The sequence below is a fragment of the Typopeltis vanoorti genome, chromosome 6 (assembly GCF_054136105.1).
Source record: "Typopeltis vanoorti isolate ZY-2024b chromosome 6, IOZ_Tvanoo_1.0, whole genome shotgun sequence".
NCBI classification, from domain to species: Eukaryota; Metazoa; Arthropoda; class Arachnida; order Uropygi; family Thelyphonidae; genus Typopeltis; species Typopeltis vanoorti.
The window spans coordinates 14478154-14497909 of record NC_143554.1 but is presented as its reverse complement, the minus strand read 5'-3'; the positions used below and the strand labels follow the sequence as shown (position 1 = coordinate 14497909).

The 19756-nt window shown below is 34.3% G+C and overlaps 1 protein-coding gene across 4 annotated transcripts in view; it reads left to right on the top strand.

Annotated features, from left to right (window-relative positions):
- LOC150105306 (polyamine-transporting ATPase 13A3-like) overlaps positions 1–19756 on the top strand; it is a 479234-nt gene that overhangs the window by 207229 nt on the left and 252249 nt on the right. For all 4 annotated transcript variants that reach the window (XM_090394686.1, XM_090394683.1, XM_090394684.1 and 1 more), the window contains one exon: positions 3414–3571. In XM_090394686.1, the coding sequence (XP_090250812.1) occupies positions 3414–3571 (158 nt within the window). The remainder of the gene's footprint in view (positions 1–3413; positions 3572–19756) is intronic.

The following is a 19756-nucleotide window of genomic DNA, read 5'->3' as shown; positions in this document are numbered from 1 at the left end:
GTCTTTTGCCTAAAATTAATAATAGAGAAAAGAAGAGAATACAATTTAGAAACACATATTGCATTTATTGACTTTGAAAAAGCATTTGACAAAGTTAAAAAAACATATTATTTCACATATTAAAAGAAACACAAATACCAAATAATATCCTGAAAGCCATCACAAGTATATATGAAAATAATCAAATACAAATAAGATTAAATCACCAGCTATCATATATGAGAGAGATTAACCAAGGGATCTGACAGGGATGTCCCCTCTCAGCAACTCTTTTTAATATCTACTTAAATGGAATAAACATTTACATCAAGGAATTAAACTTTCTCTTACAGTAAACTTACACACTCTCCTCTTTGCCGACGACAAAATAATAATTACAAATTCTGAAGATAACTTACAGAAAGCTATTTTAGATCTAAATGAAATATCCAAAGATTATGGTGTGATAATATCAACAGAAAAATCAAAAACTATGGCCTTTAAAGGACAAGATCCAGCAAGAACTAAAATAGTAATAGATAACAAGATCTTAGAACAGGTGAATTCATTTAACTACCTAGGATGTATGATCACATATGAAAATAAAAAAGATATAAACGTAAAAATTGCAAAATATTTAAAAATAACGGGTGTAATTAACTCTATATTTAAACTAAACCTAGTTCAAAGACAAACCAGACTAAAAGTATACAATACATTAGCCCTACCAGTCTTAATGTATGGAAGCGAAATCTGGACAATAAAACAAAAAGACAAACGAGATTAATAACAGCAGAAATGAAGTTTATGAGAAAAACTGCAAAGTATACCCTATTTGATCACAAAAGAAACGAAGGTATTATGAAAGAATTAAACCAAAAACCAGTAATAGAAAAAATTAAAAAATATAAACATAAATGGATGGAACACGTTCAAAGAATGAAAACAGAAAGATTACCAAAACAAGCCTTAAAGTACAAGCCATTAGGAAAAAGAAAACCAGGACGTTCTCTTAAACGATTCAACAATGACTTCTAAGGCCGGAACAGGCCATGCTAGACCTAAATCCTTGATACGCATGATGATTGATGGTGGTGGTGATGATGATTTATCTTATAATATGTGGTCTCAACACTCGCAGTTATCTACATTCTAAAAAGCGCCACTTGAGTAGCTAATGTAAAATAACTTATAAAGGATCAATAATTTCCTAACTTATTTAAAAAGTACCGTCTTCCACAAAGGGAATAGACATAGACCATTAGATCTATTTAAATCAGATCAATGAAGTAAAGTTTCGTGTTTCTTTATAAAAATGTTCTATGAAGAAATGACTTTTATGAAAGATTCTTGTTTTGTTCCAGTGAACTCTTATGTTTAGTGTTGATAGCATGCTCCACAAGTCAAGACTGTTCACACTCATGGTATTTAATATAAGACGTGTGTTCTTCTAGATCAGGCCTGCACAACTTGATTGTCTTTGAGGGCCAAACCCAACTTAGACCACCTGACCAATGGCCAGATCACTTCAGACCTTGAATCTTAGACTAGTCCACTGCAGCTAAACTTAAGTAAATTTGTTAAGTCTACAGTAAATAATAATTAATATGCATATTTGATTTTTTTAGAGAGTTACAATTAAAATTATAATCAAAATTATTTACAAACAAATATAGCTGCAAAATTTCTCAATAAAAACCACTTAAACATAAACACAAAGTTTACTAATAATTTCACTGAGAATATCATACTTATTCTCAGTGAAATATCAGTGACTGAATGTCACATTGTGACATTCAGAATGTCACAATGTGACACATCGCATTTCTTTGTTGCCACTATTTTATCAAAGTTTGGTGTCATGTTTGAAGTGGCCATTCTTAATATGGCCTCTAAATCGATATCACTTAAAGATGAACGCTGTTTGGTTTGGTTTAAGTTCATGACCGAAAATGTTTGTTCACAAGTATATGTGCTCCCAAACATACAAAATACCTGGTAGGCAGTCTCCAACAAACTTTTAAATTTATCCTGATCCAGAATAGAATAAAACTCTTATAAAGTACTCTCCCTATGCTTGATCTGATAGTTTTCAGAACGCTGGAGATCAGTAACTTCCATGTCGAGTTCGACAGGTAGATTTCCTGCTTTGACAGAAAATAGATCCTCAATCACTTTTATGCGGTCTTTGTCTTCATTACTCAATGGCATTCTTTTCTGAAACTCCTCACTTAGAAGTGATATGTGCTTCTTATATTTTCCACCCACCATTGAATGATATTCTGATGTAATATTCTGTCAACAAGGACCTATCCCCCATAGCAAGTTGATTTTTGAACAAACCTAATTTCATTTTGAATGTAAAAGTAAAAGTTGAAAGTAAAAGTTTAATTCAAATTGTATAATTTCATATTCCTCCATATGATTAATTAATTTAAATCAGGCAGAAGGGCCAAAATAAATAGCATTCAGGCCGTATGTTGTGCAGGCCTGTTCTAGATGAATAAAAGCAGATCTTCCTGTTTGTCCAAAGTAAGATAAGCAAGGAACGTGGTAGATGCCTGGATAACTGAAAGCTGGATGCTTGTTCTTATGAGAAGCAAGAAACATGGAGAATTTTCTGGTGGGGGGCGAAAGGCAACAAAAATATTCAGTGGTTTTAAAACTTTTGCAATGGCATGGCATTAGTGACACATTGTGCACATTTCTTTTCCTTATTAACATAAGGAAAGGAGTGAATAATATTTATTCAGAGGCTATACATTTCAACCTGAAAATGACAGTCAGTGGCAATTAGAACAATGGACTAATTTAAAGCTGTGAGAGCCACATAATGTTATACATAAAATAGCACAAAGCAGTAACTGAGGAAAAATTGTAATAATAATATTAGAAATATATGGCCTTTGAATAAATATTATCATCAAAAATATGGCAAGGTTTTGTTCTGAACACATCTTATTAAGTTTTTTAAATTAAAATAATACAGTGTTTCCTCAATTATTGCTTTCTGTTGTTTTATATAACATCACACAGCTCTCACTTTGAAATTAGTCCATTATTCTAGTTCTTCTTCGTATTTTACTGCCTATTGCTACAAATGATACCATGTAATTTTCTAGTCGAAATATAAGGCCTTTGAATAAATATTACTGACTCCATATGTTGTGTTAGCATGTGAATTTTTAAGAAACACAAGAGAATAAAAAGAATTCCATATTAGATAAATGTATTTGGTAAGGAAGAGGCAGAATTCATGAAGTCTGTCTTATATGTGAATTGGTGGAAATTTTTTCATCTTTGATTTTTGTCTTTTCAGTTTATATATGTAATTTATTCCTATTTAAAATGGTAAGATGCTTGTTTAATGATGCATTAATATTTCTGTAATAATAATAATAATAAATAAAATCGCCTTCATTGTCTTAATCTAGGGTTTTCTACAGCAAAGGGAGAACTTGTACGATCCATCTTATTTTCAAAAGACATTGGCTTTAAATTCTACAAAGATGCCATTAAATTTGTCCTCTTGTTGTTTTTCATCTCAGTTATTGGAATGGTATATACCATTGTTTGTTACGTTAGGAGACATGTAAGTGAACCTGTTTTTGATTTAACTTTCATGTGTGGAGTATTAATATTTTATTCCTTTTCACTTTATTGCTTGTTCATGTTCATACCTGAAACTCTCCTGATCTTGACCTATTCCCCCCCCCCCCACCCATTATCAGTATATTTTTTTCTTCTGATTTTTTTGTAATGATGAATTGAAAAAGCCTTATTGTTCAACTTGCTCATGCCAGCAAGGATGGATTGTCTTGTCCAGCACTTGACCTTTGGACTTAAAAAATAATTTTTCTCATATTTCCTGTTTTTGTATTGGGTAAGTTACTATAAATTGTTGTGTTTGCTTTGATTGAAACCAAAATTGTCTAGAGGAGATTAAAATGATGTTTGTCTTGAAACAAACATCATATATTAGACCCCAATAATTAAGGGTTGTCATCTATTTGGTTAGTATAAATTTACTAAAAGGTGTAAATATGTGAACTGACATAAATGAGGCATGAGCCATGTGAGAATGATTGGCTATGTATAAGGGAAGAAAAGAATAATAGGTGTGAATAGAATGCTTTCATCAGAAGCGAATGAATTACTAATAATTTACAGTTGTGGTAGTCTTTTTGTGTCCAATAAGTTTCTGAACCAAGAATGTTGATCATATTATTCATCTCAGCATGGCATGAGTTACATGTCCATTGATGGAATGCTAATAGAGGAAATCATCTGCATATAATTTCATTGTGCTTTGTAATTTATTCCTTTTTTTTTTTAATTTATATTTTGCTTTTTTTATTTTCTAAGAAGAATTCTGTTTAATTTACTAATGATTATTATGATCAGTGTACATTTTTTATACAGCGATTGAATGACTATAAGCTGAGAAATAAAAAATAGAAACACTATCTTAATTTAAATAAACTGCACAACTAGTTTCATCTTCTTAGAAGACTTCTTTGGGTGCATAACATGAGAGAACTACCAACAAACATTGCTAGAGAAAATCTATACGTTAAAGCATTAATGTATTCAAGTTTAAAGCAATTCTGTGTATCTCTTCATTGATGGCGTGTGCACATGTTCAAGGTTCATGAAAGCCAAAGTTGGATAGCAGTGCAATGACAGTCTGAGAGATTATAGCTAAGGTTAGTGTTGAGATGTATACTGAATGGAGGTCAATTTGTTTAGATTCTACAATTCTTCTTTCCAGTTCTTCATAGCATTGAAAGATATTTTCTGATTTGGCCCACATGACTGGATGAATAATAGAGTTTTTGTCATTAGTATCAGCAAAATTCAGGATGTGGTTTGACAGAGCAGTTGTTCTAGTTCTGCCATATGTGACATCTCTTTTGTTCCTCTAGACCAGCGTTTCTTAACCAGGGGGTGCGAGAAAGCATTTGTATGGATGCAAGCTGGGAAATATTCTAACATATATTGACTAATTATTTAAATCACATTTGCTTTTTCCATGAGAGATAAAAAAGTTATTCAAACTAAATTATATTTAAGATATATATAATCTTTAAACCCATGCAGAATTATTCTATTTCACCAAGAACCATTAAATATAAGTTATACGTATTTTTTATTTGTTACATTTTAAGAAATTAAAAACCACTATATTCAAAAAATATCCCCCAATGTACTCACAAATGCTCTCGCATGCGCCCAAGCCGAACACACGGATATTTGCTGCGCATACTCTCGCCATTGTCATGAGAAACGTCATTTCGTTATGTACAAACATCAACAAAGTGGATCAAGTAACAAGCAAATGCTATTTTTTTGTTTTACCAGCAGTAATCAGTAGGTAAAGAACAATTGATTAAATTTTTTCTCCCGAATTTTGAAAAGTTTAGTAAGAACTAAAATTTAATTTTTTTTACACGTTATTTTATAATTTTCTTAAGGAACCATGGCCAAATGCATAGTTAAATAATATGTAAATATTAATTTATTATTTGTAGTAATCCTTGCCATGTCAAAAAGATGCCAATGGAAAGATGATTATGTTGCTTATGGATTTACTTGTGCAACAGAAAAAGACGGTACTCAAAGACCACAATGCATTTTATGCTGCAAAATATTTACAAACTCCAATCTTAAACCGTCAAAGTTGTTAGAACATTTCAACAATCAACATGGTGGTAAAGCTGCAGGACATACACTTAACATCTTGAAGTCTAAGAAGGCACGATTCTATAGAAGCGGTACCATTACAGAATTTTACTCTGTGGTAGTTCAGAAACCTTTGGTAGAAGCTTTTTATCAGGTGGCATATCTGTGCGTAAAGGAAAAAAAGCCTCACACAGTAGCTGAAGAATTGGTGAAACCATGTGTATTGGAAATTGTGAAAATTGTATTATGTTCTGAAGCACATGAGAAAATTCAGCAGATTCCATTATCAAACGATGTGATTCGATCATTCATTCAAGACGTCAGTCAGGATATTTGACTGCAAGTAGTATAAGATATTAAAACCAGTCCTCTGAAAGCATATATTCAATTGGACGAGTCAACTGACATTGATAATTGCAGTGAGTTATTAGTATTTGTGCAGTACATAAAGGAAGAGGAAATTTTTGAAGAATTTTTATTTTGTGATCAACTTTAACTGATGGCAAAAGGAATTGATGTTTTAAATCACATTAAAAACTTTTTTTTGACCCATCAAATACCAATGGTTGTGATTAGCAAAAAAGAAGTACCTCAAGTTACAATGATACATTGCATGTTGCACCACCATGCACTTTCATCAAAAGCTTTGCCAGAGAACTTTAAAAAATTATTTAGCTATAGCAGTAAACATAGTAAATTATATTCGAGGACGGGTGCTTAATCTTCGTATCTTTTTTGCGAAGAAATCAGTGCTAACCATAGTATGCTTCTTTATCACACTGACATAAGATGGCTCTCCAAGGGACGTATGCTTAGCAGGGTTTTTGAATTTTGTGAGGAGATTATTCAATTTATTATTAACCAGAATTGTAATTTAGTTCAAGACTTTGAAAGAAGAGATGCAGTAATTTGATTGGCCTACTTAGCACATATTTTCTCTCACCTAAATGAATTAAACATATCAATGCAAGGGTATGGTAAGAACATAATAACATCTAATGAAAAATTATTTGCTTTTATTGAAAAACTAAAAATTTGGATACATAGAGTTGAAAATGATAATTTTGCAAACTTTCCCTTGCTTGATGAAATTGTTCTGGAAAACAAAAATATCGCAATTTTACCTAAAATTGTAATACATTTGCAACAATTGATTCTTTTCATTGATATTTTTCCATGGGCAGAAGTCGATACTAGATCCATTTCTTTTTGATCTTAATTCTATAAACAATGATAATTTATTAAAAGACAATCTTATTGAAATGTGAGCCAGTGCACGTATTCAAATGGAATTTGAAAAATTGGATTTAGAACAGTTCTGCTGTACTCAGTTAGAACCATTTGCGCAACTACGAATATGCGCATAGCCTTTTCAAAAAATGAACCTTGCTTTCAAAATATTATTATGAAAAAGCAACAACAAATTAATCACTAAAAACCGATATGTTATTTTGATTTTATGTTGATACATATATGTACATGTATTTTTCAATAAATTGTTTTGTAATAAATTTTCTTTTCTAACAGATAAAAACATATTTTTCAAGGGGATGAAAATGTAAATTGAAGATCACTGGGGTGTGGGCCAGTAAAAAGGTTAAGAACCACTGCTCTAGACGTAATTTGATGCATTTTTCAGTCTGGCCAAAATAAGGCATGTTGTAGTTGCACCAAATACGGTAAAGGCTGGGATTTTTCAGGTTGTTATGTTTTGCTTGGGCATACTGAGCAAGGAACGGAGTTTAAGTAGAGGACCAAAAGAATTCTGGATGTTTTATTTTTGAGAACTTTCTTTGGCTAAAGTTTGCAAAACGGAACTGATATATGGTAGGGATATGTAGCCTTTTTCACTATTTCTGTCTTCAATATAGCAAAGAGGTGGATTGAATAGTAGCTTATTAACACGTTCGCTGCCACGCTACTTCGGCATAATCTGTTCCTATATGCCAAGCAATTTGACTTCTTCAAGTTCAGTACAGTAATCGACATACGAGTATACTCATAGTTGGCTTGTGCGGAACATATACCATCTATGAGTATATACAGTTTTGCTGCTAGCTCCACAAACCAAGCATTTTCACTTCTTCAAGGTCAGTACAGGTAATCTTGTTGCCGGCGGTAAGTGTCATACGAGTATACTCGTAGCTGGCTTGTGTAGCTCATATACCAACTACGAGTATACTCGTAGTTGGCAGTGAACGTGTTAGCTGTTTATTTTGAATAACCATTTTGCTGAAAAAATTGTAAGAAAAAATTGAAGATCTTTTTAATATCTTCTTCACAGAGGAGGGAGCGAGCACATTTGCCTAGCGTAGGGATAATTCCAAGCTTTTGAGGTTGTTAGTGATGATACTGTGCATGGAGATATCTATTGTTTGTGAGTGGGTTTCCTGTAAATTATTTAAATTAAAATAGTGTTTCTATTTTTTATCTCTCAGCTTATAGTCATTTAATCTGCTTAAAAAAAAATATATATATATTATTATTATTATTATTATTAAACAAGACCTCATGGAGTCAAAGACTCATCTAGGAGGTCCTTTTATCTTACACACACATCTCATCATACCGTGTCTTAAACACATTCAAACTACTTGCACACACCACGCTCTCAGGCAAGGCATTCCAATCACTCACAACTCTGCACGAAAAAAACCTGCCTCTCACTCCCTTACTCACACCCTCCTTATACAGTTTCCAGGGATGACCTCTGGTTCTCCCCTGATCTCCCACTATTCTCTGTAGAACTTCTCCACCATTGATCCTATAACAACCCCTTACCAACTTGTAGGTCTCTATCATATCTCCCCTCTTCCTTCTCTCCACGAGACTCTGCAAATTACATCTTTTCAATCTTTCCTCATACTCAACATTCCAGAGGTCAGAAACTACCTTAGTCAGTCGCCTTTGGACCCTTTCCAACATCTCTTCATCCTTCTGAAAACCCGGTGACCAAATCTGGGCACAATAGTCCAAGTGTGGCCTAATCAAAGCCTTATACAGTGGAACAAGAATCCCCCTACTTCTACATGTCAGTGTCCTCCGCATCATTCCCAGAAGTCTTTGTGTTGTCTTCACAATTTTGGCGATGTGTCCCCTAAATTTTAGATCCTTATCCACTATCACCCCCAGATCTCTTATTTCCTCTACTTCCAACAATATATTCTCACCAAGCATAAATTCTGCATCCCATCTTTGTTTTCCAAATTTTAAAACTTTACATTTTGCAACATTGAACTCACATCCCCATTTGCTTGCCCAATCACTCAATTTATTCAAGTCTTCTTGCAAGGCCACAACATCTTCACTACTCTTTATGGTTCGTCCCAACTTTGCATCATCTGCAAACAACTGAATATCTCCATCCAAATCTTCACCAATATCATTAATATATAAGTTAAATAGTAATGGCCCTAAAACAGACCCCTGAGGCACTCCACTAGTGACTTTCCTTTTCCTGGATATTGCACCCCCATACACAACTTGTTGATACCTATCAGATAGCCAGTCTCCAATCCAATGCACTAATCTAATATCCAACCCCATCATACATATATATATACATATATATATATATATGTATGATGATTCATTGACTTGTTTGAAATACATATTGTGAAATGAGTTGAATGACTTAAACCGAGAGTTAGTTAAAAAACCCCTTTTACCTAACTCTCAGTTTAAGTCATTCAACTCATTTCACAATATATATATATATATATACACACACATATATGGGATAGTTACATTGTAACTATCTTCCTTCTCACAGACAGTAAATCCAATACCAAACTAAATACATTATCCTAACAACCTGTTTCATTTTCATTTGTAGAAAATTTGGGGGTCACATTTGGTCATAGTCAGCCACTGGGCGTAGAACTAACCGATTCATGTAAAGCAAATTTTCAAATATATATATATATATGTTACCAGCAAAGTATGAAAAATAGGCATTCTATAGAATGCGTGACGTTTTTAGGTATGAAATGTCGTGTTTTATTTTAATATTTTACATACTTTCCCTAGGTATTGTATAGAATACCTAGGCATTATATAGAATCACAAATACTATTTCGGCAAAGTATGAAAAAGCTGTTTATTGAAAAGATGCATTTGAAAATGTAAGATACTGGATTTTTCTATAGAAATAGAAAAAGACCAGTGCTGAACTACTTGTTGCTACAAGGTAGACTGGAATGACATTTTGAATTGCACTTAACTGCCTTTTTCATACAAAAGCACTTCAAATTTCAGCACTTGGTCTTGCATGTACACCTCATGAACCCTTGGCCACTACCCGTGGACAGAGCAGAAGCAGCTGACCGGAGAGCTATTTCATGGTCAGGAATATCTCCAACTCTCAGTAAGTTCTTGGGACATAAAGTGAATTGTGATCTGGCATAGAGTTGGTTTAAAATTTCTTCAGCAGTTCCAAGTCGGTAAAAACTATTGTCTGTCACACTCAACAACTGCCAGCAGATTGCATGAGTCACCCTGTCCCTTGTCAATGTCTGGGATATGAACTCATGCAGTGGCCCCCAAAGGTGCAGGAGGAAATTTATTGTTGGAATCCATTTTCATTTTTTCTGCCTGTATTTCCAGATTCAATTTAAATCGAATTTTATCTTTGACAGCATTCTCAATATTGAAGCAAAGAGTACACAAAATATTAACATCATAACCTTCTATTTTCTCATTTCCATTGTCTCTACTCTCATATTCACAGGCGGCATGAACCTAACCTAACTAACCTAAACGTAACCTAACCATTTCTGGTTAGGTTAGGTTAGGAAGTGCTCTGGCTCTCTGTTTGAGGTGAGCGTCGAAAGTCTTGTGACATTAAAAGTCACTGCCGGGAGTATTTTATCCTTGCCGATTTGCCTTTTAGCATTCTATAGAATGCCTAGGAAATGTGTGAAAATCTAAGCATTTCTTTCTTTAATGTCCCACTTTCGGCATTCCATAGAATGCCGGTTTTCACACTTTGCTGGTAACATGTATACACACACACACACACATATAACTGATTTATGTAATGCACATTATCACAAGATTTTTTTTAATTTAAACATTTATTATGACTATTAAAGCTGAGTGGGAACAAAAAATAAACATAAACATTAGAAGGAAAACAGAAAAATACACTAAACTTTACAAAAATATAACTCATTATATTAAAAATCTATTGCTTTCATATAAAGTTATTCTGGTTCTCACTTGATCCTGGTGATGGTGATCTTACATTTACCATAGTTGAGTAATAGTACAGTAACAGTCTGAGAGGTTGTAATTGAAAATATTCAGGTGAACAGAAAATAATACATGAAAATAATTTAGGTAGATTCTTATATATTTCTCCTGAAGTTCATCATAGCATCTATATAGGATCTCTGATATATCTCACTTAACTGGATGTCTGGTGAATTGGTTGTTGTGATTGGCAAAGTTTAGAACATGATTGGATAGAGTCAAGGCTCTGATCTATCATAAGTGATATCTCTAACATGAAGTTCTACAGATTTTTCCTTTTGTATGTAATATGGGACATTATGATCACACCAGATGCAGCATGGGTACTTTAATCAGCTGTGTTTTGATTGTTCTGGGCCAAGAATGTAGTTCAGTTCCAGATGTGAATGATGAGATTCAAATTTTGGGCTGCTTCGTAAGACGATATCTTGTAAACATTAGGCTAATATATGAGAAAGAAACAAATCTCATCTCATTATCATCTATAATGTGGTGTGGTGGATTGAACAGGAGTTGTGAAACTGTCTTTTCATGCTAGCTATTTTTCTGAAAAGTTTTCAGAATAAACTGCAATTCTTTGGTAATTTCTCCATCATCATTAACGAGGGTGTTGGCAGGTTCCTAAAGTATAAGTGATACCCAATTTTGAGGATTGCTAATGATGACATTGAAAATATAGGAAAAATGAGTAAGTTTGACATAACAAAGAGATCGATGACTTCTAATTCCAGGATAAATTTTATTTTTGGATATTGTTTGTTCAGATGGTTCAAGAATTCTTGAAGCATGTCTGCACCATGGCTCCAAATTAAGAAAGCATCATCAGTTGTATCTCTTCCATAATCTTGGTTTTAATAAGAAGGTGTTCAGTGCTTTGCCTTCAAAGGCTTCCAAATAGTTATTTTCCAGTACAATAAACAGACAGTTATCCATAGCCAAAGTTTTGTTTGGCTATGGATAACTTATACAGGGACACTAGATAGTGCCCCTGTATAAAAAGTAACAAGAATTTTTACAGTATATCAAGAATGTGATAACGTTTTTAAGATAGCTTATCTTGTAAGAGAGCTATTTACATCTTCATTGGGAACATTAGTCAAGAAGGAAGTGACATCGAAACCTTCCATAATGTCTTTAATCTTGGAAATGTTCAGAGCTCTTGATAATGGTGACTGTAGAACCTTTTAATAATTTAGCTTGATGTTTTGACAGCCTGTAAGTAGGAGAATCTATACCTTCGTGTATAATCTCTCGATGGAGTGTTTTACTTATATATTTTGAGGACACCTTATAGATGAGAAATAGGAGGGAGGGTGTATTGAACATAGTGATATCTTAATTCTCTAGAAAATCTCACAGCAGTCTTGAGAGATAATTAATATGGTTATAGAGTTCTCATGTCAGATCTCTTTCAAATACTGAATAAGCATTTGTGTTGAGTAATTGAGATATTTTATGAGTATATTCCTCGGTATCTCGGATTACTGTGACATTACCTTCAGATGCTAGAAGAATTACTATATTGTTATTTTCTCTTAAATTTTTCAGACTTGTCATTCTGCCAAGGTAACATTGACTTTTGGTGGTTTTATTTTGTTTATTGGAAGGATCAGTTCTATCTGCAGCCTTCTGCATGAGTGGAAGGATGTGGCCACTTGTTTTTGATTATAAGAGTACTATTATTAAGTATTAAGTACTATTCATGGACTTATTGGAAAGTTAAATACTTTACTGAGAATACCTTTTCTTCATTTGACAGATATTAATCTTATTAAGAGATAGATGATTCTTTTGTTTAAAAGAACAACAGAAGTGATCTAAATACATAGCAAAATGTTTATGACTTGGTAATTTTTCCATCATCATTAATGAGAGTGTTAGCAGGTTCCTAAAGTATAAATCTGTTTTATTTAATGGAACTGAATGCTGTTCAGTTATTCAATTGCAATTCAGAGGCATTAATTAGAATTTGTGCAAGTGTTGTTTTATATTTGTAAAATATATAAATTTTAGCTGTTATTACACCTTCACAGTGATGCACAAATAATATGATAAATATTTTGTTAGTTGAGTGAGCCTTCCACAGTAAGTCTGCTGAATCCATGGAGATTCAGCAGACTTACTGTGGAAGTAAGTCTGCTGAATCTCCATGAATTTGTGTAATTTTCCTTCTACATGGATAATTACACAAACTGCTGAAGCTCTTTATGTTTATTATTGATTGTAGCAGTGAACCCCTGCTGCAAATAATTAATGTTATCACAAACTGCCCATAAAAAAATGCGGTTAGTCACTTGAGTGACATTTTTCTGGAATAACACTAAATTTTATTCTTACAGCAGTAATTGATATATGAAAAATACAGTGTGCAACATCATTCAAAGAAATAAAATTCACTGAGTGAAACATTAATGGGCTACAACACTTCTCAAATAGACATTATCCTCACTTAACTGAGATTGAGATAAATACCACATGTGGAAATTGGATATTTTACCACTGTTTATTCTAATTAATGTTGTACATTGGCTATAGCTGGTAGATAGGCCTATACATTGGTTACTCTAGGCCATCGGTTCCCAACCGGTAGTACGCATATCCCCCGGGGGTATATGCTAAGTCGTTCAGGAGTACACGAAAAATAATCAGTAATGGTGGAAAAACAAGTAAAGTAAACAAAATACAAAACGTTAGTTATGGAATAATAAATGTTAAATTTGAATCACCACTATTTTAAAAACAAGGGTTACAATTTGTAGAAATGGGTTTAAAAGGGGTACCCAAGTAGAAAAAGGTTAGGAACCACTGCTCTAGGCCCAACTTTAGTTGCCTTTTTTCAGCCTCATTTGGGCAGTGTTAGTGCCTGTGTGCATATATTATTGTGTTTTGTTACCCTCGATGATGGCAATGGAACATTGCTGAAATATAGAAAAGTGTTAATTTAAATTTTTTTTACTGAAATAAAGAGCCAGAAGGCTTGAGTTCGGCAATGCAAAATTATATAAGTAAAGTGGATATTAGATCCAGCATTGTTTCAGAGCCAAATTTAGAAATTATGAAAGTTTCGTAAAGCTTTCTGGTCAACTTATTTTTACAAAACTTTCATAGTTTTGTAAAAATTTCATTTGGCTTTGAAATAATGCTGGATCTAATATCCACGTGTATAAGTATTAATTAAAGTTTTTCATAATTAATATTTTAGTATACATTGTTATTTCTGAAAAAATAATAGTTATGAGTGACCCCTGTTATGGAACATTGGGTGAAGTCCGGAAGTCCGAAGAAAACGAGGCACTTACACTTGGTCATAACTATGCACTAGCACCTAAATAAATTCCTGTAGAAGAACAGAAATAATGATCCAAGTAGAAGGAGGTATCCTCAGTCTTCCTAACCATATTGCCAACAACATCAGACTGGATGTAGCTAATTTACTCACTCATGCTAAATCACCAAAAAGCAGCCTATCAAGAAAAGTATTTGAAGTTCTGCAAAAAATTAAAAACAACAGAATAGTAATTACCAAAGCAGATAAGGGCAATGCCACAGTGGATTTAAACCAATTAGATTACATAGGTAATCTTGCCTTCTTACTTCTAGATTGTTCTACCTACCTCCCTATAGACTATGATCCCACCAGTACACAAATTAGAACACTCCATAGGCTCCTTCAAATGATTACTTCTTGGCCTGTGGAAGTCACAAACAGACTAAAACCTTATACCTCTAGACTCCCCCCCACTTCCCTGGATACCAGAAATCCATAAACAAAATGTGCCATTGCATCCCATTGTGAATGGCATTAATTCACCCACATACAAATTAGCCAAAGTGTTCACACAATATACTGGAAACACACCTTCACACACAAAACACTCAGCCCACTTTAAAGCCAATATAGAAAACCTAACACACTGACTTAATGGTTGGTTTTGATGTCACCCCTTGATTAACTAATGTCCCAATCAAAGGTACCTTAGGCCTCATCCAAGCCATATTTCCTCCCAATATCAGAGCCCTGTTTCAGTTCCCTATGAACTCAGGCTATTTCATTTGGCAAGGAAAATTCTACAAACAGGTAGAGGGGAGAGCCATGGGTTCTCCACTTTCTTCACCTCTGGCTGACTTCTTCATTGAGGTCTTTGAAGAAAAAGCCTTAGCCTCTGCCCCACATAAACCCTGCTATCTGGCTTTGCTACATAGATAATGCATTCTCCATTTGGCCACGTGGCCTGGATACGCTTCACAATTTCTTAACACATCTAAACAATCAACTACTCCTCTAGTGACTTAGAGGAGCTAAACCACTTCTTTGAGAAGTGGCGTCTTATTCCAAGCACTACCCAGATTGAAACATGCTGTTTCCATTTGAACAATAGCATGGCATGAAACATCTTAAGAGTGCCACTAAATGGGAAAATACTACCGCACAATTTTAATCCAAAGTATCTGGGCATAACCCTGGACAGAATCCTCTCCTTTAATAGACATCTCTCCAATATTGCTGCCAAACTCAGAACTAGAAATAACATACTACATAAACTTGCCAGAGCAACCTGGGGAGGACTTGTGCTCCCACATTAAGGACATCTGCTCTGGGCCTCGTTTACTCAACTGCTGAATATTTCTCAGCTGTCTGGCTGAGCCATGCATGCGTTAAATTAATTGATACTGTGTTGAATCAGACAATGCGATCATTTCTGGAACAATAAAGACTACATATTGGTACCAGTTCTGAGCCACATACAACCACAACTATGATGCCAAGACAACCTGATTCATGAATATAACAAAATTTGCTGGAATCCACTGCTTCCTATAGACTCGGATATTGACAGCTTTATGTCACAGAGGCTTAAGTCAAGATACCTGCCTATTATAATAGCACAACAGCTTATCCCTGGGGGCTATGATGGAACAATAGCATGGCAGACGCAATGGACTGCCAAAGCCCTGGTAATCTTGCAGACTGTCTTTAATCCAAACAGCTCTTCATCAGGGTTCGACCTGCCTCGAAAAATATCGACCTCCCTAAATAGGGTTCATACCAACCATGGTAGGTGTGGAACTTCCTTATTTACTTGGGGAATAAGACCAAACTCATCTTGTGACTGTGGTGAGGATAACCAAACTATACAACATGTAATGTTTGACTGTACTCACAGAGCCTACATGGGACCAGTAACTGACTATATTTCTGCAGATGCTGTTGATTGGCTGTCAAACTTAGACATTCAATTTTAATTTTATGCTTATTTGTATATTTTATATGTATATATGACTACAGTGTCACTTCACACTATTGTATTCTTTTATGCATTTTATTGTCTTGTACATCCTTTTTTTGTGTGTGTGTGTGTGTGTGTGTGTCTGTGTGTGTGTGGTGGCATATGCATGTATTCTTCTTAGCCAAACGCTAAATAAAATAAATAAATAAACCTTAGAAAAGGAAAACAACAACAGTCTCCCTTTCCTAAGCACTCTGATTACGTGCCAGCCTAATGGATCCATGGGATTCTCCATTTACAGAAAACCTACACATGCCTGTAGACACATTCATCAACAGTCACACCACCCACACCTCCCAACAATACAAGATTATAAAAACTATATAACAGGACAAAATTAATCAATTCCGATAACAGTGTCCTAACTACTGAATTTTACCATATCTTCAACACTTTCTTGGCCAATGCCTACAACCCCCCCAAAAATTTAAAAAATATTAAACTCTGTAACTGCAATCCCTTCCCCCTCCCCCATCACCATTCCATATATCCTGGACACATCTGAAAAATTGACAAAAATCGTAAGGAAATACAACCTTACAACTTCTTACAGTCCACTTAAGACCACATTCCTTAGATCTACCAGGTTTGTTGCAGTTGCAACCTGTCCTACTATGGCCAAACAAACCAATATCAAAATATCTGAAAACAAGGACTACATCTCATTCCACCAATACAGCCACTTAGAACTTGCTGACCGTACTTTGGATACCCAGCACAGGATACACTAGAAGAAGGCTACTCTATTAATTACAGAGCAGCAAATACAGATATGAAAGGCTAGTCCTCAAATCTATCTCAGCCTTTCTTCAGTCTCATTTGGCCAATGTTATTGCCTACCTGCACATATCATTGTATTTTGTGATCCCTGATGATGGAAGTGTAATGTTGCCGAAATATAGGAAAGAATTAATATTTTAATATATGTTGTTATTTCAAAAAAAAGTAATAGTTTTGGCTATAGCTATTATCAGGGCTAAGAGTTAGTTAACTGATAATTACATATTTTATTCAAAAAGAGTCATGTCTTCCATTTTTGTTGTTCCTGACTGTTAGCCAATAGTGATAGATAAAGGAATAAATATGATGAGGAAATATTGAATAAGATATGAATACCTTCTATGTCTAGCTTTCATACCTTCTGCTTTTATGCCCTGAAATAGTCTTTCCCATCCATGACACTGATGTGTTTAGGTTTTGTAACCGCTCATGGCTGGGATTGATATTTAAAAAAAAAATAATAATAATAACTTTAAGAATATTCCCCCCCCCCCCCCAAAAAAAAAAAAAAAAAAAAAAACTCAGGCGGATTTAATCCTTCAGGTTAAAAAAAATCTCCATTTTTCAGTTCTTGAAAATTAAAAAGTCATATTTTGGGTTTAAGGCATTTAATATTTACTAAATGGATAGTTTTATTATTATTAACATCCATCCTCCATGAAGCCAGAAACTCATCATATGAGGTACACACTATTGCACACAATGCTCATTCAACTGTGCTTTAAAGCAATTCAATGTGTCTACATTCACAACTACTCATGCAATGCATTCCACTCACCAACACTTTCCATTCAAAGATCCTGCTCTTCACTTCTCTTCTCACACCCTCCTAATGCAGTTTCCAGCAATGGCCTCTTGTTTTACCCTGCTCTCTCATTCTATGAAAAGTCTCTTCCATGTCAACCTGATAACAACCCCTGACTAGCTTATATATCTCAATCATATCCCCCCCCCCTCTTCCTCCTATTCACGAGGCTCTGCAATTCTCATTCTACCCTGTCCTCGTAATCTCTCCTCGTACTCCACATTCCAGAGACCACTGACAACCTTTATGAATATACATAAAAATATAACGGAAAAACTCACGTAGAAAAATTATTTAATGGTATAATTTTCGCCCGTGTGTCACAGGCATCTTCAGTACAATTAGGCACAAAAATTAAACATTAACTGACAATTCCAAAAAGCGCCACCTAAGTAGCTGGTGTAAGATAACTAAAAAGGTCAATAACTTTCCTAAAAAAAAAAAAATCTGTTTAAGTTAGGAGAATGAAGTAGAGTTTCACATGCTTCTTTATAAAGGCGTTCCATGAGAAACTGACTTTTGTGAAGAACTCTTGTCTTTTTCCAATGAACTCTGTGTCTAGTGAAGATGGCATGTTCTGCAAGTCCAGACTTTTCAGGTTTAAAGTATTCAATATAGCAAAAATTTTAAAACCACTGAATATTTTTGTTGCCTTTCGACCTTTTAGAAAAATCTCCACCTTTCTCGCTTCTCCAAAGGACAAGCTTCCACATCTCAATCATCCAGGTGTCTACCAGATTCCGTGCTCTTGTGGATTATGTTATTTCGGACAAACGGGAAGATCTGCCTCCATTCGGCTAGAAGAACACCAATCTTATATTGAATACTTTAAACCTGAAAAGTCTGGACTTGCAGAACATGCCATCTTCACTAGACACAGAGTTCATTGGAAAAAGACAAGAGTTCTTCACAAAAGTCAGTTTCTCATGGAACGCCTTTATAAAGAAGCATGTGAAACTCTACTTCATTCTCCTAACTTAAACAGATCCGACGGCTTACGTCTGTCCCCTTTATGGGAGATAGTACTTTACAAATCAGCTAATCTTTCCTAACTTTTTATTGTATTAATTTTTTTTTTTTTTTTTTTTTTTTTTTTTTTTTTTTTTTTTTTTTAGGAAAGTTATTGACCTTTTTAGTTATCTTACACCAGCTACTTAGGTGGCGCTTTTTGGAATTGTCAGTTAATGTTTAATTTTTGTGCCTAATTGTACTGAAGATGCCTGTGACACACGGGCGAAAATTATACCATTAAATAATTTTTCTACGTGAGTTTTTCCGTTATATTTTTATGTATAGTTATGTCTACTCACGGTTTACCTCTTTTAAAACCTTTATGAATCTTCTCTGGAACCTATCCAACATATCCTCGTCAACATGAAAACCCAGCGACCAAATCTGTACACAATAATTCATATGAAGCCTGATCAAGGCCTTATACAGTGGCATAGTAACCTCTCTGTTTCTGCATGTCAGGGTCGTCCGCATCATTGCTGTTTTAAGGATACTTGTGACATAATTTTACAGCCAAGTAGAAGGAACGGCCATGGGAAGTCCTCTTTCTCCAGCTTTAGCCAACTTTTATTTAGAACATTTAGAAAAAGTCCTCTTCTCATCTATTTTCCCTCAACCATCTTTTTGGGTAAGATATATAGATGACATCTTTACTATTTGGCCTCACAGCAAAAACTCTTTACCTTCTTTTTTAAACAGCATTAATTCCTTGCATCATCGTATAAAGTTTACTATGGAAATAGAAGAAAACAACCAGTTATCTTTTTTAGATGTTCTCCTCATCCGGTCACCTTCAAATATTCTTAACTACAGTATACAGGAAACCAACGTTCACAGGTCGTTATATTCTTAAAGAATCAGCCCATCATCCATGTCAAAAAACAGGAATTATAAAATGCCTCATCAGAAGAGCCAAAACCAATTGTTCTACTTTTGATTATCTACAGAAAGAACTTTC